Below are 25,428 nucleotides of genomic sequence, written 5' to 3'. Positions count from 1 at the left end.
TTAAACAACAATATTTGCAGCTTTTTATTCTTGTTTTGTCACTGGCAATCACTGACTTAAGTTTCATTATGTAAAATCTCATCCCAAATGTGGTCTGTGTATGATGAAATCCTGTAACAAATTTCAAATTGGGGCGGGGGATCAAAATGAAGCTCAATTCAAAACTGACCGATGCAACACCAAGTCCATGTGGCATCAGTAATTTTGTAATAAGGTACAAATTCAAGGTTTACTTTTGGCTTTTTTTACATTCCTCTTTTTACTTCTCACTCTACTGTTCTTAGAAAGTTTATTTTTCAGACATAGCTGTTAAGAAATGTGTTGTTAAACTTTTGTATAACTGCTTGAGCCTAGGCTAGAAGTACAACAGAAAAGGGAAAAAGAAATAAGTGGAAAAAATGTTCTCTTATTTTAAAATGTATATAAGGCAAAAACGTTTCATAGTAGTCTATAAGTTCATAAATAACAATAACTGTGTTTTCCTTATTATTAGGCAAATATAGGCTAACATTTTCAACATAAGACTTCAATATGAATTTTAATAAAAGAGGGTATTTTTGGCCTGTGCATCGGATTGTTGAAAATTCGGGGATCTTTAAATGCGTCAATACGGTGGTAGAACCACGCCCTACTATTAGCAGGTTGTACTAGCCGGATCGGACCAAAACAATTAATGAGAACACTGACAGAAAACACTAGGGATGCAACAATTCACTCAACTCACGATATGATTCAAGATACTGGTTTACCATACAATTCTCTCAAAAAAAATTACAAAATGAGACTGTAGACAAATAATGACTGAAAAAGATTCCTTTAGGGGCTGCAAACCCGCTTCTCAGTGTGGTTTGCCATTTTTATGTTTTATTTGTCACAACAAGGGGAGGTGATTGGAGCTTCTCATTGTGGTGTCCATTAAATGCTGCATCATGTTGGTTGTGCTATTTGTGTAGTTCCCTGTCTTGCAATATTTGCACACAGTTTTTGTCTTGTCTGTTATCTTCTCAACTTGTTCGTTTCTGTTTTGGGAAAGCCAACATGCTTCCACACCTCCGTTTTAAAAGACGTTGGTGCGTCCTCAAATTTAAAATCTTGCTCTGCAGCTGTTGACATTTACGATATTATTGCGATTAATTTTTCGGAGTACCGATATGAATCTTGACACCTTTGAATCGATTTATCACGATTTTAAGATTAATCTATACATCCCTAGAAAACACGGAAACCATGTTTAAAAGCCTAACAACAAGTTTGAACGTTTCCCACATGTGTCGCCTCATTTACTGTCCCGTTTCTTTTTTGTTGTGATTTTCGGTAAACGTGGTTAACTACCGTAATTACAACAGCTGATTTCCCGCTCAAATAAGAAATAACGTTACCTTACAACCCGTTAATAACAGAGGCCATACTTATTTACTATGTTTACATACAGGTTTAACTTTTAAATAAAAAATAAACAACGTCAAGATAAAAGTGATATATCAGTTCCAATCATTCGTCCACCAATACAACTGATATCGCACAAGGAAGGATTGCATCAGTCCACAACCCGGTAAGTAGACATGTCAATTCAACACTTTGTCACTTAGAAATCAAATAAAATGATTATTTGTATAATTAAATCATATTGATTGGCATTACCTTTAATATAGCTTACTTGCGTTGACGATGGAAAACAGTGGCAGAAAGCAGTGAGGATGCTGTTGCTGTGGTCGCTGAGGAGATGTCCCGCTTGGGATGTGAGTACGCTCGATTATATTAGCTGGAAGGGGCAGGGTGTAAAACAAACTGACATAATTCGGAAACTCCACCTCTTTCCACTCATGGATGAAGATACAGCCGAGAAAACCTTTACTTTGTCTGCTAGCGATTCACAGCACTGATTAATGTGTTATAAGCACATTGAAACCAAAACATTTTTACTGTGTAGTTTATAACAGTTTTTAAGGGGTGCACCACGGAGACAACACATGTTAAAAATGTGCGCGCGCACTTTCTCTTAATAGGAATGCCCATATAAGGAAACCAGAATCTGCGTCCTACTCCTGACAGCTATGTATAGGACCCTGCAGGTTGAATTCTCTCCAATTGTTGCTTTGTTTCAAAGATGAAAAGAAAAGGAGGGAAAACCTCAGGTGCATTTGCCCTCAGTGACCTGGTTATAAGGGTCAGTGGTGGTGTTAAACAACAATATTTGCAGCTTTTTATTCTTGTTTTGTCACTGGCAATCACTGACTTAAGTTTCATTATGTAAAATCTCATCCCAAATGTGGTCTGTGTATGATGAAATCCTGTAACAAATTTCAAATTGGGGCGGGGGATCAAAATGAAGCTCAATTCAAAACTGACCGATGCAACACCAAGTCCATGTGGCATCAGTAATTTTGTAATAAGGTACAAATTCAAGGTTTACTTTTGGCTTTTTTTACATTCCTCTTTTTACTTCTCACTCTACTGTTCTTAGAAAGTTTATTTTTCAGACATAGCTGTTAAGAAATGTGTTGTTAAACTTTTGTATAACTGCTTGAGCCTAGGCTAGAAGTACAACAGAAAAGGGAAAAAGAAATAAGTGGAAAAAATGTTCTCTTATTTTAAAATGTATATAAGGCAAAAACGTTTCATAGTAGTCTATAAGTTCATAAATAACAATAACTGTGTTTTCCTTATTATTAGGAAAATATAGGCTAACATTTTCAACATAAGACTTCAATATGAATTTTAATAAAAGAGGGTATTTTTGGCCGGTGCATCGGATTGTTGAAAATTCGGGGATCTTTAAATGCGTCAATACGGTGGTAGAACCACGCCCTACTATTAGCAGGTTGTACTAGCCGGATCGGACCAAAACAATTAATGAGAACACTGACAGAAAACACTAGGGATGCAACAATTCACTCAACTCACGATATGATTCAAGATACTGGTTTACCATACAATTCTCTCAAAAAAATTACAAAATGAGACTGTAGACAAATAATGACTGAAAAAGATTCCTTTAGGGGCTGCAAACCCGCTTCTCAGTGTGGTTTGCCATTTTTATGTTTTATTTGTCACAACAAGGGGAGGTGATTGGAGCTTCTCATTGTGGTGTCCATTAAATGCTGCATCATGTTGGTTGTGCTATTTGTGTAGTTCCCTGTCTTCTTGCAATATTTGCACACAGTTTTTGTCTTGTCTGTTATCTTCTCAACTTGTTCGTTTCTGTTTTGGGAAAGCCAACATGCTTCCACACCTCCGTTTTAAAAGACGTTGGTGCGTCCTCAAATTTAAAATCTTGCTCTGCAGCTGTTGACATTTACGATATTATTGCGATTAATTTTTCGGAGTACCGATGTGAATCTTGACACCTTTGAATCGATTTATCACGATTTAACGATTAATCTATACATCCCTAGAAAACACAGAAACCATGTTTAAAAGCCCAACAAGTTTGAACGTTTCCCACATGTGTCGCCTCATTTACTGTCCCGTTTCTTTTTTGTTGTGATTTTCCGTAAACGCGGTTAACTACCGTAATTACAACAGCTGATTTCCCGCTCAAATAAGAAATAACGTTACCTTACAACCCGTTAATAACAGAGGCCATACTTATTTACTATGTTTACATACAGGTTTAACTTTTAAATAAAAAATAAACAACGTCAAGATAAAAGTGATATATCAGTTCCAATCATTCGTCCACCAATACAACTGATATCGCACAAGGAAGGATTGCATCAGTCCACAACCCGGTAAGTAGACATGTCAATTCAACACTTTGTCACTTAGAAATCAAATAAAATGATTATTTGTATAATTAAATCATATTGATTGGCATTACCTTTAATATAGCTTACTTGCGTTGACGATGGAAAACAGTGGCAGAAAGCAGTGAGGATGCTGTTGCTGTGGTTGCTGAGGAGATGTCCCGCTTGGGATGTGAGTACGCTCGATTATATTAGCTGGAAGGGGCGGGGTGTGTATGATGAAATCCTGTAACAAATTTGAAATAGGGGGATCAAAATGAAACTTAATTCAAAACTTTCCTTTGCAACACCAAGTCCATGTGGCATCAGTAATTTTGTTATAAGGTACAAATTCAAGGTTTACTTTTGGCTTTTTTTACATTCCTCTTTTTACTTCTTACTCTACTGTTCTTAGAAAGTCTATTTTTCAGACATAGCTGTTAAGAAATGTGTTTTGTTTTTTTTGGTATAACTGCTTGAGCCTAGGCTAGAAGTACAACAGAAAAGGGAAAAAGAAATAAGTGGAAAAATTTTTCTCTTATTTTAAAATGTATATAAGGCAAAAACGTTTCATAGTAGTCTATAAGTTCATAAATAACAATAACTGTGTTTTCCTTATTATTAGGAAAATATAGGCTAACATTTTCAACATAAGACTTCAATATGAATTTTAATAAGAGGGTATTTTTGGCCTGTGCATCGGATTGTTGAAAATTCGGGGATCTTTAAATGCGTCAATACGGTGGTAGAACCACGCCCTACTATTAGCAGGTTGTACTAGCCGGATCGGACCAAAACAATTAATGAGAACACTGACAGAAAACACTAGGGATGCAACAATTCACTCAACTCACGATATGATTCAAGATACTGGTTTACCATACAATTCTCTCAAAAAAATTACAAAATGAGACTGTAGACAAATAATGACTGAAAAAGATTCCTTTAGGGGCTGCAAACCCGCTTCTCAGTGTGGTTTGCCATTTTTATGTTTTATTTGTCACAACAAGGGGAGGTGATTGGAGCTTCTCATTGTGGTGTCCATTAAATGCTGCATCATGTTGGTTGTGCTATTTGTGTAGTTCCCTGTCTTCTTGCAATATTTGCACACAGTTTTTGTCTTGTCTGTTATCTTCTCAACTTGTTCGTTTCTGTTTTGGGAAAGCCAACATGCTTCCACACCTCCGTTTTAAAAGACGTTGGTGCGTCCTCAAATTTTTAGATGTTTTAAAAAATGCACAATTAGGCCATTAATGGAGGGGGAAAATCTGATTTATTCTTAATTATATATGATAAGTTGCAATCATGTAAAAATATCTTGCTGTGTAAAATAAGCTCCACTTTATTGAACTGCAACAGTAAAATCCAGCTTTAACATGAAAGCACGAGTAATAGTATTATTAAGTCACAGGGGCCATTGTTTTGCACTGAGTACTGATTCGGCTACCTCATGCTTTATTTAACATTTTCAATAAATGGCGTTTACTTTTAACGGAGTGAGCTACTTTTTTCATAGTGTGGTATTTTTCTTGAAAAATAAATACTTCCTCCACCACAGGAGTTAAATCAACGCTTTACAATTAACAATTACAGACTTAAAAAAAAGCAAGAAGTGTAACAATTATTGTTTTTATATGCATTTATACACAACATATAGAATTTATATTTAAGTATTACATTATTTTGTATTCTTTTAGCATATTTTTGACTAACTAAAACATTTATTGACATTAGATTTGATGGAATTACACTTTCATTTTTTTAAAGGTTCAACTCTAAGTGTGCTCATCCCTCGAAGGACTCCCCATACATGTTGGGTTGAGTTTTAATTCAATTTCTTGATTTTAAGAAAAGTTGTCAACCAAAGTTTTTATCTCTGTGCAAAAACAATCATAGTACCTCTGATTGTTTTAGAACAACTTACGAAATAAGACAATTGGTGAGCTCACCATCTGTGACTAAGAATGAACTTTGATTCTTTGAATCAAATTCTAATCAAAAATACCTGCGCTATGGCTGAAAAATCTTAAAAACCATAGAGATCAGGATCATGAACCAAGGTCATTTAACATAATTTGACTCAGTTAAACAGATGGAAACTTTGATTTGCCCAACATCCTTGTTGTGGTCTGAAAAGGATGCTGAACTGGGCGTGACAGTACATTTTCTATTTCTCAGAATCATCCAGTGCTCCACCAGCAGATGTGTTATTTTTAACAAGTACAGTCATCCACGTAACATGGAAAGTGTTGCAAGACATTTAAAGAGAATAAAGAAGTAAGTCATTTGATGCAAACCAAAATAATCTTCATGAAATCGCCCTGCTTATTACTTAATTTACTGTAAGAATCGTGTAATAATAAAAATGCTGGAGGTCATGAATCCTGATTCGGGTAAACACTTTTGTTTCTGCAGATACACGCATGTTTAGACACGTATCAGCCCGAATGCAGGTACACAAATTAAAATGAATCAGGACAATTCTAAAGGTTACAAATAAGATATTGTGCTTCTTCAGTTTTACATACTTAAAAATATAAACATGAAATCACAAAAAACTGCAAGAAAGCCAAGAAAGGGGCTTTTGGATAGACTGTAGATTAACAATAAATTCCATAGAATGTAAATAAACATGGACGAAGCCTGAGTGACACCACCCATTGGTTACTGAGGGGGTCTTTTTGATGCCTGTCGATGGGGGTAGCCATGCTGGAAATGCTAGCCCTTTCCGAATAGCCACAGTTCAGTATGCAGTGCGTACTTTTCAGTAGGGTGTTTCAGTAGACTGAAGTCTCGTGGTCATTAAGTATGCATTTTTTGGGTCCACCTCAGTATACTGAACATTTCAGCATGGATAACTCCCGGGTTTCATGCAGTATGGATCGGATGCATCCTTTCAGGAAATGAATGGTATTTTCCCACCCACAATGCAGTGCGAAATTAAACGTAAAAAGTGACTTCATATGCGCCTCCATATCAAAACAAACGAGCAATTTTTAATCTAGAGTTAAAGTCCCTACTGAAATTGCTACTTTTAATTAACAACAAAAAATGTAACAAATGTATGAATTATTATAAAATCTTTTCCCCTCTATTTAAATAATGAAATCCATATTTATGTATGCGTCTTTATTGGTTTGTTTTATTTTATATACTTCATATTACTGTCTTCCATTTGTTCTTTCCTGTATGTACTGTATGCTATTTTATTAGTTCATCTGTGCGCACCTACTGAACAGTAGGTACTAAAAGTATACAGCACGGATAGTAGGTACTGACTACTGACTACTGAAAGATTGTGTAGGCACTTGACAATTCTGATGCAGCCAGTGTCTCGACCTTTCTTTCGGTCAACCTAACAACAGGCAAAGAGCTGAGGCGGGTCTTAAGTCTCCTGACAACCAGCAGCACCGAGCCTGCCAGTCAGTCACATCAGCCACACGCCTTATTATGAATAAATCCTTCATAAAATTAAAAGGTATGCAAAATTCACCCTCATACGGTGTTTGCAGATAAAGACGTAAGCCAATCAAAACCAATTTTTGTTTTTTGAACCAAACCAAACGTATATTTCCTCTGTAAAGACAACTCTTTTTGAATGGGTGTGTATGGGACTTCCAGGGCTTTCACATCCCGCCTCAAGAGGACACTCGATGATTTAGGTTTATTGCACTTCTGCATTGGCTTCATTTTTCCACAACAGAGGTTGCTGCTCCATTTGTTCAAAGTGCTGGTTATGGTTACAGCATTCGGTATCCAACTTAATGATTTTTTGCTGACAAGATACAATTTAAAAATGAAAATCTAAATCTAATCTAATGCCTGCTACCCAAGCCTGCAAATGCTGTTGTTTATGTTGTTTTTAAATGTGTTTGTGATTTTGTATGGCTTCTACCTGACCAGATCTGTCTGGTAAAAAAAATGTTTTAATCTCAGTGGGACTTTCTGGTAAAATAAAGGTAAATGAAGATTCAAGATTCCATTTCTTTGTCATTTTTCTCATGTATCTGCATTCATAAAAAAGACAAAATGCTGTTCTCCCAGCCTCAAGCAGTGTGACAGAAGACAGATATAGACACATAAATATACCTAATTCTACAATTCACTTAACAGACGCTTTTATTCAAAGCGACGACCTGAACATCTACTAATAATGATATGATTTAATTAGAAAGGAGGTATTTATTTATTGTCAATCCTTTGCTCTATAATCACAATTAACACTAATTTGTAAATTACATTTTCTCCCTTGCTTTCTGTCCGATACTTTAGCCACCCGTCTCACCTTTTGTCCCTGCCCAGTCAAACTGCTTTGGGTTGCTCTTTTAATTTACTTCCACTTTATCAAGCTAACCCAACTGGGTGTCTCTGCAAACACAACAAGTGTCACGGCTGCAAACTGGGCTCCAGTGTTAGAACGGCTAACAAAACACTTCCTAATCTCTGACTTGGCCCAGTCTGCCCATCCTGGCTGTCCACTTTCATTTACTCAGGACTAGGCCAGCACATCAAAGCTCGCTGGTTTTGTAGGTCACAGTTCTCCCTGTTGGAGAGGGTCACGCTCGGTATGTATCCCAGAATCCCTGTGTACTTTTCAATCATTAAAATGCATTCTTTCACATTTTTGTTTTTTCAAATGTAAAAATAACAAATCAGTTTTGTTCATATTTGAGCACACATTCGATGATTTTGTAGTTGTGAAAAAAGCTCTTCTGGATGTTTCTCTCATTTTATTTCCTTCATTGTAAGAATATAATATTAATCAAAATCTGCATAGAGTGTGAGAGGAACTTTTTGTTTTTCTTGAAGTGAACCATGTTACGTTCAACACTGCACAGATACTGTAACAGGCAGACTGTATTAATGTACCATTTACAATTCATTAAAAAAAAAAGACATTTGGAAGCTACAACTGTGTCTAATTAAAGTTGAGTCTACTTTGGATCACTTGGGGGTCAAGGTCTGCATCACAAGATCACTATTCTGGGACAACTTTAATCCACCTGTGGCCAGAATTCCTCAGTTAATCCCTGTATTTCCTGAAGGCCGACTACAACAGGGAAAAGATTTACAGGACTTTTAAGATTCATGTTTACTGAAACAAATCAACCCATTGTGCCACAACTTGTGCTCACTTTGTTCCAGATAAGCTGTATTTCTTTTTCATTAAACACACATGATAATATGCTCAGGTTACATTTTTGACCTGAGCTTCGTGTTTGAATAGTTATTTATTAATCCTGTTGGTTTATTGATGTGTTTACACTTGTAAAAACTCAAACTGAGTAAGATATTTAACATGCTGCTGCTCATATTGAATTTTTACTGTAATTGCTCTGGTAGTCTGTTTAAGAGCCAATCACTTTGAGCTTTACAGACTGTGTAAATCAGTGTATACTTCTAGTCATGAACGATACAACAGAAAACTTTTTTTTGATTCTGTTTTGTTGAAATTTTCAAAATCCCCCCCCCCAAAAAACACCAACCAGAATTTACATTTTTAGACGCTTCATATCATATTATCACCCCTTTACCTTTTCTGAAGATTATTTCCTTCCTGATATAGATGGAAATGGAAATAACAGGAGCAAAATGTACTGTTTTATACTGAAACATTTAGAAGCAACCAGGGGAAGAAGGGTTAAAAAAAAAAAAGAAGGAATGAGGGATGAACTGCTTTTGGCTGAAAGCAGGACTTAGTATTTCTCACCAAGACGTCACACTTCTTTTCAGCCTTCCTTTGCAATGTAGTGTGTTTTTTTTTTGTCAAAATGCACACTATCATTTCTAATACCTGACACACTGCTGTCTGCCAATTGATTGTGAGGTCAGGATTATTTACAACACAGAAAAGCATCAATTCCTCACATCTTAAACTTGGAGTGGGGAATGCTTGTTTGCCCAAAAATTAGATAAATTATTTTATACCTTATAGTTGGCGAATGTTTTTAGGAACTGTTAATCTTTAAGATTTGAGTAAGAATAACAATTTAAAACAACATTTTATTGTGTTGTTATTCACACCAGGTCTCTTTACCATACACTTCTTTCATCAGTGTTTTCAGGTTTTATTCATTTGTGCATCAGTGTTAAAAATACAAATACCATGGAGACTTAAAGGGCTCAGTTGGTGTTCACGCTGCTACTATTTTACACTTTGGGCGTTTTTCCCCACAAGTGTTTACATGTTTCAAATGGCATGCATTTATTTTTTAATTGTATTCAATATTCTAATCGTTAAGGAAGAGAAACACCTTGATTAAACTACAGGCTATTGTTGCCATGTATATAGCAGAACAAAACTGAACATTCACAGCCTCTGCATTCTATAGAATTTCAACATTGACATTTATTTCTTTCTATTTTCCTCTTTTCGCCAACATTATATTTTAAACTGGGGATTTCCTTTTTCTCGGGTCGCGCGTCTCTCCCCCAGCTCGCCCCTTCCGGTGCGCTCCTCTCCATAATGCGCGCGTCACCTCCCTCTACAGCCCGCTGCTGCTACTCTGTAGGACGCTTTGATTGGGGGACCTCGCCACTGTTTGTACCCCCGTCTTCGATACCTCTTTCCAGGGCATTTATATCCGATCAGACACAGCGCTGGCCACCTGTCTGGTGCGCAACAACGGCCTGTGTATAGAGCGCCCGTGCCACAGAGGACACAGCTCGCACCTCCTGCGCAATGTATGACACTTCATTCTTAAGATTAAGGGAAGAAAAGAGCGGCCCTGTTTAATGCCGAGGTTTTCTTAACCAAAATTTTCTTTGTAATATTCAGATTTATCTCCTATAACTCGAAAGTATTGTGCGTTTATTTGCCTCTCCCACTAATACCTATATTGCGCTTGCAGTCATCCTGCTTTCCGTCCAAACTCTCCATGATGTAAACCAGTAGAACACGCAAAGACCTAACTTAAATACTACCGCCTCCACAAGGTTTGCACCTGGTGTCATTCGCGCAAATTTTCTTAGTAGATCACCCGCAAAACGCCCACCAACCAAACGTGCAAACTTTTGGAATGAACACGCAATTTAGTCCTCTTTAATTGGGAGCTTAGTAAATCTGGCCCGTGGTGTATTACTGTGACGCTTTGTGGAGAAGAGGTGGTTGTTTTCTCTCAGGCGAGAAGAACGTTAAAGGAATAATGAAACAATAATTAAGGGAAACCTTTTGCATAGCCAATCTCAGTCTCCTACTAATCTGTCCTCTCGTAAAAAAAATAAATAATATTTGGCTGTGGTTGACAAGTTCATGTATTACAAACTCTATGAGCAACTTCAAAGTAACGCTCTAGTAAGTAAGTCAAGATTTCCTTCCCTCCTTTATTTTCAACCCCTTCATATTCTGTTTCCATTTGATTTGTTGAACAGGGTTATCTGTCAATCTGCTGGTCATTCATCCAGCTACCATGACCCCCCTCTCCAATCCAATTGCGTCCACTATTCACAAACAGAATGTTGTGTTTTGATTTGTTTCCTTTGATTTCTCCGCTTTAAATCTTTTTTTTTTTTTTAAAAAGGACCCGAGGACATGAAACAGCAGGCAGCAGGAAATTTAATTGTTGGAAAGAATTAACAAGGAAGTCCCTCATCATCCCATATGGAACTGAAATGATAAGGTATTAATACACATCACAAAAAAAAAATGTTGATAGAAAGAATGAAACCAGCTGAAAATAAGCACAGAATAAGCCTCATTTCAGATCGATTTAACCAGATGCTGATTACGCCTATAAACGATGGAATCTTGTTCATATAATGAATCTCTTGTCACAGTGCTTGGATATGGTTATGTCACTAACTAAACATTCCCAATAGCTGATTTGACAACGCACAGCCAAAGTGTAGGCATGATGATGCAACTAAGACAGCAGAGTTCAAACAATTGAGAGCTTTTTTTTCAGGACATACTGAAGAACTCGGGGTCAAATATACTGAAGTGGAATGACAGGTAACTGTATTTATCATGGTGCTACATGTTGCTCAACTTTGGGAGGTTATCATCAAGAAACATCTCGGCTAAGGAAAGAAAATAAACAATCAAAGCAGGAATTTACCCTCATTTTCAACTTCAATCAGAAGACATTCATAAAACAGAATCATTGGAGAAAAAAAAAATCTAGCTTTAATAAAATGACAAAAAAGTATATATTGAAAATGTTTTCCTTTTCACTGATTATGAAATCAAAAGCATGTACATATAGTATTTGGAATGACTGAATAAAGACACAACATCAAACAATTTATAGATTGGATGTCTTAGTTTTGTCCTGGGAGCAATATTTGTGTTACACTGTCGATACTCGTCAGTTCAGGCATTTCCACTGGCTTTTTAAATGACGTGAAGTAGAAATAAATGTACAAGGGGCAGGTGCAGCAGTCTGTATTGTCTTTGCGATGAGAGAGAGAAAGAGACAGTAAACATTAGGAACAATAGACAACAAAAATTAAGTGCATTTGGTCAATGCTGTGAGTCTCTTAGAACAGAGTTTACTGACTAAATGTAATGGCACGTATCACAACATATTTTATAAAAACTATCACAACACTTTGGGTTCAAACTGTACAACAGCCCCATTTCCATCTCTGCTTGAACACAATTTTTCAAATGATCAATTAACACACATTTGCAAACTTTCCATGCGTGTGTGTAGGACTCCTGTTTGAAAAGTTTCAATCTTCATATATTCAGAGACAATGGATAGAGAGTTACACTCTGTGCTCTCTTAAAGTCAGCTCACTCCTTTTTCTTTAAAGGACAACGAAGCAGAAAGGATGACTCTCTAAACTTCCGCTGTACACTTGGGTCATTAATCCCTGGTCAAAATCTGGAAATTCTGACTCATGATGAGTGTAGGGGTCAGTTCTGTTTTTAAACTGAGCAAAGTCAGGAGTTGAAGTGCAGGTCATGTTCAAGCCAGTTCAATCATCAGATCCCCAACCCTATTACAGGTGCACTTTGTAGTTTTGGTAGAGAAATGTGAAATTGTGAAAGATTTAAATGTGAAAAGTGTACATAGTATGTGGTATATGTTCATAACTCTATACACAAACTGTCCTCAGAGGAAATTTTGGTCCCTGGAACAATGTTTGAAGATAAAATGCTACGCCATAAGTTATGGTGGGGGTCCCGAAACAGTTAAACCGCAACAGCCAGCTTTTGAGCTCCAAACAGTGTTCCAGGGATCCCTTTTTAAAAAATATATATATATATATTGTGTATTTAGTTAAAAAAATGTAGCATAGAATTTTTCACTTCTCCAACTTTCAAATTCCACTACAAAACCTACATAGTGCACCTTTAAAGTACTGTAATCCTAGTGACAACAGTTTTTCTGGACTGAAATGTGTCTTTAGTTCAGTCAGCCAGGCAGGTAAAGAAAATGAAGGAAGCTGTGACCTTAACATGACAGCATGCAGTTTAATGACGTGGTGTGCCAAGCTGAGGAGTACAGACTTAACAAATGAGCATAATGCAGTGAGGATTTCTTTTTACATCATTATGCCAATTTCTTGGAAAGATATTGCCAGACTTTGTGTTCGGAGACTTGGATGGGACCAGTGTGCAGAAAATTCAATGCCTTGTATTTCTTACATGACGGTTATAAGATATTAAATTCAACAGCTTCAGTTCATCAGACATCAAAGTGTCCACTGAACTTAACTGATGATAGACAGATACAAGAGAAAGAACATTATTAAACATCAAAACGCAGGACATGGCATTATGTACTTGCAGACAATATAAACACAACGACTGAATTTAAAGGAATAAAGCTCTGTTTGGACAGGTTGAACAAAAATGATGGTGATTGTAGAAGTATTTAAAAGAAGTCGTCAGTGAGACTGACATGCACATATTGCAAAGCAAGCGTGCAAAGTTTGCCATGCAGCAAATGATTAGTGCAGTAGACAATGATAATGTATCAGAATTAGTCTGAATAGACATGTTGATAAAAAAAAAAGAGTGCTCTTGTCATTGGTGGTGTACAGTACTTATTCCAATGAAACAATAGTTCACATAACTCATAAAAACACTAGTGGGAGGGGGGGTTGTGTTTTCCACTCGATGTATATGGGTGGATTAAGGAAACCTCTGCAAACCAGTTACTGAGAAACAGCTGATTAACTTATGGCCGAGTGAGAACTGGGGGGGGGGGGGGGGGGGGGGGGGGAATAACTGGTTGTTTTATGTGACAACCAGGGACCACATTAACAAGTTAACACGTTGCAGGTAGATCTCTGTGATAACATATACATGATATGAGCATTGTGTTGCTTAAGTATCTGTGAACTATCGCCTTTGGTCTTATAGTGCCCATGCAACCTCCTTAACCCTCTAGAAAGCGCTTGGAGTCAGGATATACGGTAATAAAGCATAAAAACTTACTTCATTCATACCTAAAAACAAACAAAAACAAAAGAGAACAAAACAAGATCAGAAATTTCATTGACAGTGTGCAAACATCCCTATGGTAAACATTAGTGCCAACACTCATTAAGACATAATTCTACTTTATTCACATTATAATACAATCATGATGTATATATGACACTCATCAGCGATAGACTGAATGTATCGGACATTATTTTCATTCCTGAAAATTGAGATTAAGAGTGGAATCTACACGATTCAATCACAACTACTGAGGGCTGCGTTCCTTTGGTACGGTTATAAAACAACTGCACAGGAGAGAAATTAGCATCATGTCCATATGTAATGTAGAAGAACATACTTTAAGTCCAAGATAAAGAAAATAGTAAGATTTAATAGTGGTTTACACACACACACAGAGAGAGAGAGAGAGAGAGAGAGAGAGAGAGAGAGAGAGAGAGAGAGAGAGAGAGAGAGAGAGAGAGAGAGAGAGAGGCAGATAAAGCAGAAGAATAGAGGTGAAGATGGAGAGGATACAGGAGGAGAGAGAAAGGCAAGAGAGTCCAATCTACACCTCAGACTTTAACCCCCCCACACACCCCAGTAACCCTAGTGTCGTACTTTTCCAGGAATGTAGTTACGGTCAATGCTTTCCTCTTGCAGGAACATGTGAAGACAGCGCTCATTCTGGGCCAATGGGTGACCTGCAATTCTACAGAAACATACACACAGATGGGAAATAGACCAGATTCACTCATTTTAATACAAACATGGATAAAGATTTAAGTTCAACGGTAGTTACAGTATTTTTCAAACCGGGCCCTAGTGACACACTTGAGTGTCTGAATGACAAAGAGCTACAAGTTGGTCTGGTAAACTAACTCAACTAATCCTAGCCTTCTGATTTCATCATTTTTGTGCTACTTTGCTTTTTATTTGAAAACCTTTTTTGTGCTTTGATACATTTTCCAAATTGAAGTTTCATTTGAGCTAAAACCTTTACAGCCTTTTTTTTTTTTTTTAAGTGATGATTATCAACCTTTGTCATCTCTACCTATGGTTGTAGCTACACTATGTGAGCTACTGCAGGGTTACCAAGTTAGCTTGATAATTAAGTAGGCTTTGCAAACAAGTATGCTTGGCACTAAGCTAGAATATTGTTGACTAACACTTATTGGTAGATGGCACAGGAGCAGCACAATGTCAGCAGGCTTTGTTTGGCTGATTGCAAAGTTGGTCCAGGATTGGTAGGTCTGTGTTGATCCAGGAATCTATTTCACTTCTCAAAATCATGTGCGTGCAACGCTATGTTTCTACAGTTACCCTGAGAATCCAAACTCCAAACAGAGTCCCATCCCTGTCTGAATCAGCAATGTTTCTCCTACTCACATGAAAGGGAGTGGTTCCTGCTGTTTTAGGTTTCAATCTGCAACATCACTGCAAGATGTCACTTTATACTACACACTACTTCTTTTTGATTTTAATTTTCAGTGTCTGGCACCATTATGGAGAGGATCCCTACCTTCTTTATCCAACTATAACTCTCTTTTCTACAATCTTTGTTCTTCCAGCATGCCATCTCTCGCTACCAGATTTCAGAGAAATATCTACTTAAGTATTTTATGTCTGACTTAAGCAAATGGGGATTTCACTCTTTATCAAAAAGGACTAAAACTGGAAAGAAAAACTAGTCTTATTAGTGGACATATTTTGTTGCATCCATTGCAGCCCATTTCACAGCTGGGAGCTCAGATGACATATTCCAAAACATTTTGTCCCAGTAAGTGCAAAAGACCTCAATGTTCAATGTGTTCAATAGGACACATGTTTAGAATACCAGAATTATCCATCACATCTACTACAATGACTTTCTCTACCGAACACAAACATTTCTGTGTTCATAATTTAGGGCTAGAAAGCTTACAGGAAACACAATAATAGCTTTGAAACATGCTTTACAACTTTTAATCATCACACAAAAATATTTTTTTTTTGTAGTTTTTAACTAATCTGTCAGAAAGCCTTTCAAATTCCAAACTTATGTTTGTTTTTTTACTTTTTGCTACTTGCTGATTCTATTCCTGTTTTTATGAGCTGTTGTAACTACTGAATTGCCTCCAATGGGGGATCAATAAAGTTTTATCTTATCTTATATTTGAATATTTTATGAATCTGATGCTTGAGTCACATCTAAAGCATGACTTCTCATTTAGGGCTGTTGAACCAACTGACTTGTTGATGAACTGCTCCAGGCCCGATCGTCGCTCCTCAATGAAAGCTTCCTCAAAAAGGCCCTCATCCCCACGGAACGGCAACTGTCTCTTCAGGGCTTTGCTTGGTAGAGTTGGTACTACAATCTGAAAGTGTTAGGGGTAAACAGAAAGTATTAAAAATATGAAATCTAAAGTCAACACTTGCTGAGCTGAATGTAAGAAAACTCAGACATCAACAGTTGCAACACAGTTAATAGGGAAGAATAGCTCAAAGCTAATATCTGCATTTGATTAATAAACACAAAAGACAACACCTTATGTGCAACCCTACTGTTAACTTTACATAATAAACGTTATTAGGGTGATAGGTTTCACACTTATACTGTCTCTTTTATTACCTTACTGTCTCTTTCCAGCTCATTCTTTAACCACTCAAAGTCGCTGTATCTTCTTCTCACACAGGAATCCTTCAGTTTGAAAATGGGAAGGTTTGTCTACACGGGATGAAAGAAAAGTATGAAAGAAATAAAACAGTCATTTTTGATGTTTAAATAGATAATATAGCTAGCATGCTAGTTGGAGGTGATATTGCAATTTTCAATCTACAGAGATTTGAAGAAGGAGAGCAATGTGTTCTTACATCAAAGCAACAAATGCTCATCAGTTATAAAATGTATTGTGGTAAATTTCCTGTCCATCAACTTATTGATTAAATGTTTTATTTAAATCTATTCATATCTGTCATGAAATAATTGATTAAAACCAGAAACAGTGGACATTTTTAAGAATGGTCCGATAAACTGTCTAAGATGTATTTTTCTAAAGATTTATTTTTGGGCTTTTCATGCCTTCAAGGTAGGACATTGGATAGAGTCAGAAACCGGGGAGAGAGTGGGGCATGACATGTGGGAAAGGAGCCACTGGTTGGATACGAACCCAGGCCGCCGCCTGGTGAACCAGAGGCTCCGCACATGGGGCGAGTGCACTAACCACTACATCACCTGTGTCCCATTTAAGAAGTTTTTTTTTTTTACCTTACTGTTTCATGTAGCCCATGTTTTGGAAATACAATTTAACATGCTGCCTTGTATTGTTTCACAGACTGCTGGAGAGTTTGGACTTTGATTAAAATGGTGGATTCTGTGGGCAATCAACCTCTACTGATCTAAGCGTAGGGCTGGGAAATTAATTGAGTTTCAATTCCAATTCCGATTTTTGTTTCCGAGGATCACAACAAAATAATTGAGATTAAATTTTTACTGTGCGGCGTGCTGTGTTGCGCTCGTTTTGCACAAATTGTTATGTGTGGTAAATTTTTGTTGTTATAATTTAGCCACGAGAGTACATCAGAGTATTTATATTTTTATGAGTGTTTAAGTTTAAAAAAATGCATGTGTTGTAAGATCAATGAGTTAGCATGTTTAATATTGGTGATCTCAATATCAATACAATTAATCAGGATTTTTTTTTTGCCATAATTGTGCAGCCCTATAAGCGATCACTCATTAAATATGTCTAAATGTATAAGTGATAACAGATGTATTGTTGCTCATTTGGCATGATTTTGCTATGATTCACTTCTGTGGACAATCCATTGACAGTGAATTGGAGTCAATGAAAGTTAGCTGTATCTAAAGGATGCGGTCTATGAACCACACTGATCTGGTTTTTAAAAGTTTGGCTATTATTATCAAACACACACCTATTTGATTATTAACAACAATTACCTCAAATCCATTCATCTTAACCTCTGATGTAAGACACTGTCAAACTAGTTTATACACCTTTGAAGGTTATGTCTATGAATATCTATTCAACAAGTGAAAACATAAAATATTATTACAGATTTATTCTCCAAGGAGACGGCAGGAAACACACAAATAAGGATCAAGACGAGTCTAGTAAGTTAAGTTGCTATTACGCAATTACACAGTTAGAATAAACTTCCTGAAAATATACAGCTGTGTCAGTGATTTTTTTAGTTTCTCAGGCTAACCACACGACGAAATTAAAATCACTACTCCTCTTTACATTTCCAAAATCATTCATGTATATTTTGTACAACACATAACTGAATTAGACTTAACTTAAAGCTATTTGTCTCCATTTGCATGTAATCGATGACATTGCTGGTAATTCATATATTATATACTCCTAACCACATGTTGGCATTATCTTAATCGATGAGTAGTTTAACTTTAACTCAGACTATTTTATGTTTTTTGGCGTCTTAAATGTAACTTGACCTTACACCCTTAGATAGACAGATAATGTTAAACTAGCCCACTTTGTTTACAGTCCAGGGTGTTATCTTCCCGTCTGTCGTGATGTTTAATTCGGTTTTACAGGATTTTTTTTACTCCAACATGTATTTTACATAACTGCAGTTCCAAGATTATTTAAACACTACTAAGATAATTCTGCACCATTGACACGGCCAGCAAGAAGACGTTAAAAAAAACTTTTAGGTTGTTCGCAGAGATTGATCAGGTAACCTTAAAAACCAGGCCTCTGAAAATCCTCGGTCCTCGAGTTTTACCGCGGCGCCATCTTGAGCTCCTCCAGGCCCCTCACGTCAACGTCACAGCCCCGTCTCTGCAGTGACTTCTTCGGGGGGCAGAGGCTAAACATGCTAACTGCTAGCAACAACACCGTAATTACCACTTAGCTTAGCGAGTAAAAGCTAACGCTGCTGCAACCAAGTGTGTGTGTTTCTTTTTTTTTGGGGGGGGGGATGCTCCCAGCAACCTACCCGCATGCGAACTTCGTAAGTTGTGTACCGGTTCCGTCCAACTCCGACGATTTGTGGGTCATAAACGTCTATTTCCAGGAAATTGCTTGGGGGACCGTAAGCGTCGTTCAGGTCCTGGGGTTTGGAATGTAACCGGCGAGTGTCGGCCACCGACGGCTCTGACATTTTGTAAGGGTTTTTGTTTATGGACGACCGACGGCGAATTAGCGTAAAACCAGCTTAATGCTCAGTTTAGTGTTAGATCTCATCTGAAGACATCAACTGATTGCGATAGCTGATCTGTTCAGCTAGGGAAGTAGCTGACTATGTCTCTCCTCTTGCGGGGGCCAGCCGCCCTGCGCCCTACCTTTTCTAGAATCTGAAAAATGCGTTGACTCAGTTCCGTGCTGTGTGGGACCCTCCGCACTCCCTCTATCGGACAACCACAATACCACATTCAACTTAGACGCACTGATATTAAGCGGTGCAGTTGAAAAGTGAATAAAATAAATCTTTAGACACACCATAGACATATAAGCGATATTTATTGGAAAAATGCAGGAAGAAGGTTTACACAGCATGTAGCAAGGCCGAATTGGAAAAACACACGATGTAGGCCACCCACATTTAATTGTTTTCTATTAGGCGACATCAATTTTTGGATATAGGCCTACATAAAAAATGAAATGGGAAATTAGGCCCATCATATAATTGTATGGTATGGTAACATCAAAGTAATGAAACATGTTACAAAAGAGGATTGGTAGATAATGGTACAATATTTCATCTGGGGTTGTGACTTTTTGGTGCCACTTTCAAATAGGGCACTTTTTTTTATTATATTGGAGAGAATCGCCTCATTAATACATGATGGTTATTTAGTAATAGTTTTTTTTTTGGATCATTTGACCTTAAGAACATTTCAATAGTTGCCAGGTCTTTAAAAAAAATTACGCTGGCAGGCGTTTATTCTGGTTGTTTGATTATGTTTCAGTAATGATACAGAAGAGATTTAAGAGATTTAGGCTACTAATGGGTTTCTTATTAGCCATAAAGTACGAGGTAATACATGATAATAAGCTATTAAGGACATTCACAACACTCTATGTTGGTCTTTATATTTTCTGAACTTGTAACCCCAAAGTTCACATGAAGCCTGATTTCAATTTAACTAGCAACTGAATCACTCAACTCAACTGAAGCTTCATATATATTACAAATTATGAACAGTAATGAACAGTATTGACTTACTAAGTCTAGTATCTTGGCCTTTATGTAGAAAAATATATATAAAATTGAATACATCACTTAAATTCCTCAAAACAGATATGTGGTTTCTCCTCATGGATTCTGGGAGCTGCTTAGTGAATGTTTATGTACAAGCCCAAATATATGTCTCATGGATCTAACCCTTCACTGTTTGAACATTTTTAAAATCTTTGCAGTCATGAAGGATATGTGCAGAAGAATTACGTCTGGATTGTAAAGATTTGTGAGACCCAATCCTGACATAAACGCTAACATGCCTCATCAGACATCTGCTCAGCCTGCTTGGATGAGACTAGACCTCTGGAGCTTGAAGGGGAGCGGGGTCAGGCTCGTCTGCAGAGATGAGGACTGAGCAGTCGGATTGGTCAGTGGTGACAGAGGAGGTGGAGCTGACAGAGCCCTCGCTGTCAGACTGGGAGATGTGGGTGTACTCCCGGACGGTACAGGCACGCTCGTTGTAGTTCGGCTTAAAACTCTCTTTCAGGTCTTTAGAGTGTTCAAACCAATCCTTCAGAAGAAGAAAATATGGGTTCAATGCATTGCCTTCACATGATAGTACAAAACTTGTTAAGCGAATTATATCCACCAAATGTGATTTTGGTGCCAACAATTAAGTCTGAGAAGTGAAGGTATTATTCTAACAGAGCCATATAACTGAATACGTTATACATAATATTAGCAAGCTTTGTTTTTAGTCTACAGTTTTAATGTATCACTGTCAGTGTTGGTCGGTCAGATACTGAAACATCTCAACAGCTGTTGAATTGATGACCATGAATTTTTGTAATCACATTGAATCCTTCCATAGGAATGATTAAAATAACTTAATTGACCCTTTTCACTTTTTCACTTTTGTGCTTGATAATAACTGATAACATGCTGAATTGTAAACTAAGCCAGTGAACATGACAAACCACATACCCGCCCAGCATCTCATATAAGCATTTATTTGAGCCTTTTAAGATGCTAATGTTATTATTTAGCACAAGGCAGCACTGTGCCTGAGTGCAGACTCACATATAGTATCTGCTAGCACTGCTGTAAACTGCCATCTATATCTATATCTAATCTCATCTTTCTTTTTGAATTCTTTAAGATGAGGTTTGAACACACATCATCTCAGGAAGAAGTGCACAAAGCTTTTGATAAAACTAACCTCAATGTCACGAGGAATCAGGGCTGGCTTGGGAACAAGGGGGATGAGGATGATTCTGAGCCTGTAAAGAAGGTACAGTCATTGAAATATCTTTCTACTTCTTGTCTTTTGTCATTTTAGTTTAACAAGATTTATAGACCTAGCAGTCATACAAACGGAATGCATGAAAAACTGAGAAGGTAAGTGCGCAATAGTAGAGGTATAGCACAAGGTATTAGTGAACCTACCTATCATGATGCAGCAACATCATGACCAATAAGATGAGGGTGATGAAGCCCACCACAATAAGCACTGGAGTCCACACTGACATTGACTTCATCTGATCAGTTTCTGTAAAGGGGAGGGGGGGTTGTGATTATTTTGTCATTATATTTTAAACTAATGCACCTTTATTATACAGTGTGCACGCAGAGGAGCAGGTGTGTGTATCAGTTTTCACATTTTATGTTTAATCCAATGTGATTTAGTTTTTTAAAAATATTGATCGTAGTATTCACTGAGGACTTAAAGTTTGCTTGACAAAAGAAACCTCTATGGAATTTACTCCTGTAGGCCTACTGGCCATCTTATTGGAGGATAAGAACTATTGACCCTTAAATTACAATCCAGGCTTGAAAACTCGTTAATCTATTTGGTTTGATTTAAGGATTTTAAAAAGTGTATATTGTCAAATGTTTACCAAACCATCAATGTTAGTAAAAACAATTTAGTCTACATCTTTGCTCTCTCCCTGAGACTAAGTGATGTTGGTGGTTATCTGTAGAGGTCAGTGATAGCTTCATTGTGTCAATTAAGGCTTCTGTAAGTTACTATACAGTATAAAACTTTTTTTACAGCATACGTTTTTCATGTGTGCCTGGGCTGTTGTCAACCCCCCAGACCGCAGGCTCACTCCAGTTACTCCAGAACACAGACTCTGCACAGCTGTATCCCAATCTGCTTCGCACTTGCAACTCATACTTGCATTGGCTGCAGGGCAGATTGATGCAGTGGTTCTGCTTCCCAGTATTGACTTTAGTTGTCTGTGGACAATAATGAAGAGTTTACAAAGGAGATGGGACAGCAAAGGCAACATGATGATGAAACAAGTCATGAAAAGAATGATAACTTATGGAAGAGTCAGTTTTGCATACATCCCACTCCTTGTTATTGATGTTATAGCGAATTTCGCTCTCCACACAGCCATGATTGGTCTGGTTCCAGTACAGCCACAGATTCAAATCTGACTCCATTTGGACAGTCAGGTTGGTGGGTGGATATAACATGACTGCAGACGACAGATGACATTTATTATAGAGACTGTGACGACAAGGTGCCAATGGGTTTTATTTCTCAAACTTTCTATGTCAAAATATACTTCCATTGATTTTAATTTTAAAGAGAGGTCAAAGTTTTCAAGTTTTTCAAAACATTGTTGGCACTGAAATAACATTTGGCATTAGAACTCAAAGCAAACATACTTACAATGTTGAATTTAAAGTTAAATAAAATAAAAATGCCTCTCTATCATTCATAGCTTTACTTTTCTAAATACTGCCTGACATTTGTGTTGCAATTGAGAAAAAGAAGGCATAGCCTACCTCTATGTCGAAGTTCATGCGTCTGTGAGTGATTGTTGTTGCCGTCCTCGAGTAGGGTGTAAAACGTATTGAACCTGTTGCTTTTTTCGGTATATGGTTGATTACATCCAATATTTATGCCCTTTTCTGACAAATAGCTTGTGCACTCAGTCATTGGTTTCTCAAAGTGGAACCTGCAAAAGAAATCACCATTTAGTCGCTCAAACACAAAGTGGAATATGCTGACATGACATTTTTAGATTTGATAGAGAATCACTCCATTATGAGGTTATGATGAGCTGGAAATGTTGAAGTGAAATGCTACACATTAGGGCAAGATTATCTTAATTTATACTTTTATAAGAAATTGAACTTTTCTTGCTGGATTCTGTCTAGATTTTAAGGTTACAAAAAGATAATGCTGTTATTTTTAGCTTGAAGAACAACAAACACTTATGTTTGACCAGTGGATATCTGATGTCTTAAGTCAGGCTCCTAAGACAAAGACTTTAGAAATGTTAATTTTGTTTGTGCCACAATGCCAGCAGCAATAAATATGATTAGAATAAAGCCCCTGATCTTTAGGGCTTTAGTGTTGACCTGGGCCCCTATGGAAAAGCAAGATGATTTATGTCTGTCCTGAATTTGTTCCCTACACGTGTAAATTGTGTTTTTTCTTTTTTACAAAACATTTAATCCAGCAGTCTTTTGGCAGCTGTATCTCTCACTGTGAAGATCTGACATCTAACCAGCTTTAAAATAAGTACATAGAAATAATCAGTCTTCTCACTGATGGCCTCTATTGAATTTGTAAGTTATAAAGAGGCATCAGTAGGAATTTCAGTCTGTTTTACTACCAGCTCAAAAATCTTTACCAAGCATTAACATCCCTCTAATACAAGTAAATCGTAATCCTGCTATTGAAGCTTAACAGAGCACCACACAGACAAATGAAGGATATGATTTTGTATGAAAAGTTATTTTAAACACAATAACAGTATTCAAGGTTTGCAGAGGGCAAAATGATTCATAGGGCCATTTCTTTTATACATATTGCTTCATCTCACGTGTTATTTATAATTATGTTGAACATAACGCTACGTTTAAATCATTATTATTATTATTTTTATGTCTTTTTTTGGAAGCCAAAGAGAGGAGTGATTGGGCGATGACATGCAGTAAAGGTTCGGATTCAAACCCACGGTCGCTGCAACGAGGACTAGTCTCTGTACATGGGTCGCTTAAAAAAACTGTAGGTCAAAATATGAGGTATTATTTACCTGCGTTGATTAATTTTGAAAGTAATTGTAAAAGTGAATCATTATGAATTTTAACATTAGTTTAAAATGTCACCCTCAGCAGTTTGATTTTTTCCCCAGAGTTTGGGTTAAGTTCGGCATGCTGTCACAAATACGAACCAGCCATAGAAGGTGAAATTGCTCTGTGGAGTCCCGAGCATGTTCCAGAAACACTGGACATATTTGAGATGCACCACCACACACTCCACATCTGCCAGAGACACCAGAGAGAGGAGAACCACAGAAGAAAACACAACGAGAATCATCAAGATTGAACATTTATTGACCTTCACAACTGGCAGTCTGCTAGCCCACAAATACTGCCACACAGAAAAAAAAATCAGGAACTAGCATTTGAATGACGTAGGGTTATGTAAGGTGTTTCATGTCAAAACTAATTCTTTATGAGAAACAGTTTCGTTAATTTCGTTTTAAAATTCAAGTGATAATGTATAGTATAAGACCTTCTTTTGAAGACAGTTTGGCTGTTTCCACCTTAATAATCTTGTTTTTATTTTTGTGAAGTTGTGAAAAGTTGTGAAAAATACAGTAAACTCCTCTCAAACATGGAAAGACTAGGAACATTCAGACTTACGTAGATATAAAAAGAATAGAAGCCCTTAAACGTATACCTACTTCTACCTTAAGTTAAAGATTTAAAGAATAGTCAGGCTGTAAATATTCTTACCAGGCAGTTGTTTGGTAAACACATGTTCTGTCAGACAGAAAAGCAAAAGCAGTCGCGTAGACATCATGGCACACTTTACAGAAACAGGATGAGCTACATCTACTTCTATAGCTGACTGTCGACGAGTGGTATTTTCAGTTCCTCACTTCAGTGAAGCTGCTCACTTCACTGCTGTTGGTTTCCTGTCAGGAAACAACATACGTGGCCATAGATAAAGATGATAATCATTAAAAACGTATGCTGAATAGCTGAAATATAATACAAAAAAAGACAATTTATCATCTGTCAAAACTATCTGAATGTCTTCATAGCATTATGGCAACATTCTTACAACTGAAGCTCTAACATGTGGGCTGCCATGTGCATTATGAGAGGTTCATGTGATAGCAGATATTTTTTCACTCCTTCATTAAA

The 25,428-nt window shown here is 37.1% G+C and overlaps 2 protein-coding genes across 4 annotated transcripts in view; both read right to left on the bottom strand.

Annotated features, from left to right (window-relative positions):
• The window catches only part of snx12 (sorting nexin 12), a 31,058-nt gene extending 11,619 nt beyond the window's left edge, over positions 1–19,439 (bottom strand). The window contains exons 1-5 of one of the 3 annotated variants that reach the window (XM_061055222.1): positions 19,066–19,439; positions 16,712–16,807; positions 16,333–16,457; positions 14,722–14,812; positions 11,263–14,126 (exon numbers count right to left, since the gene is read on the bottom strand). In XM_061055222.1, the coding sequence (XP_060911205.1) occupies positions 14,121–14,126; positions 14,722–14,812; positions 16,333–16,457; positions 16,712–16,807; positions 19,066–19,230 (483 nt within the window). In that variant the 5' untranslated portion in view covers positions 19,231–19,439 and the 3' untranslated portion in view covers positions 11,263–14,120. Of the gene's footprint in view, positions 1–11,262; positions 14,127–14,709; positions 14,813–16,332; positions 16,458–16,711; positions 16,808–19,065 lie in introns of those variants that run through there. The other 2 variants (XM_061055223.1, XM_061055221.1) reach the window with 2 other exon arrangements.
• Positions 19,440–19,572: 133 nt separating this feature from the next.
• Positions 19,573–25,267, bottom strand: LOC132988084 (cytokine receptor common subunit gamma-like). The gene is made up of 8 exons (XM_061055212.1): positions 25,015–25,267; positions 24,447–24,537; positions 23,050–23,222; positions 22,603–22,736; positions 22,311–22,491; positions 21,697–21,799; positions 21,470–21,530; positions 19,573–20,821 (listed from the first exon to the last, which is right to left on the bottom strand). Exons 1-8 carry the CDS (start codon positions 25,079–25,081, stop codon positions 20,606–20,608), a joined length of 1,026 nt encoding a protein of 341 aa, XP_060911195.1. The 5' UTR covers positions 25,082–25,267; the 3' UTR covers positions 19,573–20,605.
• Positions 25,268–25,428: the final 161 nt, after the last annotated feature.

This window comes from Labrus mixtus, chromosome 14 (assembly GCF_963584025.1).
Source record: "Labrus mixtus chromosome 14, fLabMix1.1, whole genome shotgun sequence".
Taxonomy (NCBI): domain Eukaryota; kingdom Metazoa; phylum Chordata; class Actinopteri; order Labriformes; family Labridae; genus Labrus; species Labrus mixtus.
The sequence above is the reverse complement of the archived record's forward strand: the minus strand, read 5'-3'. Positions and strand labels throughout refer to the sequence as shown.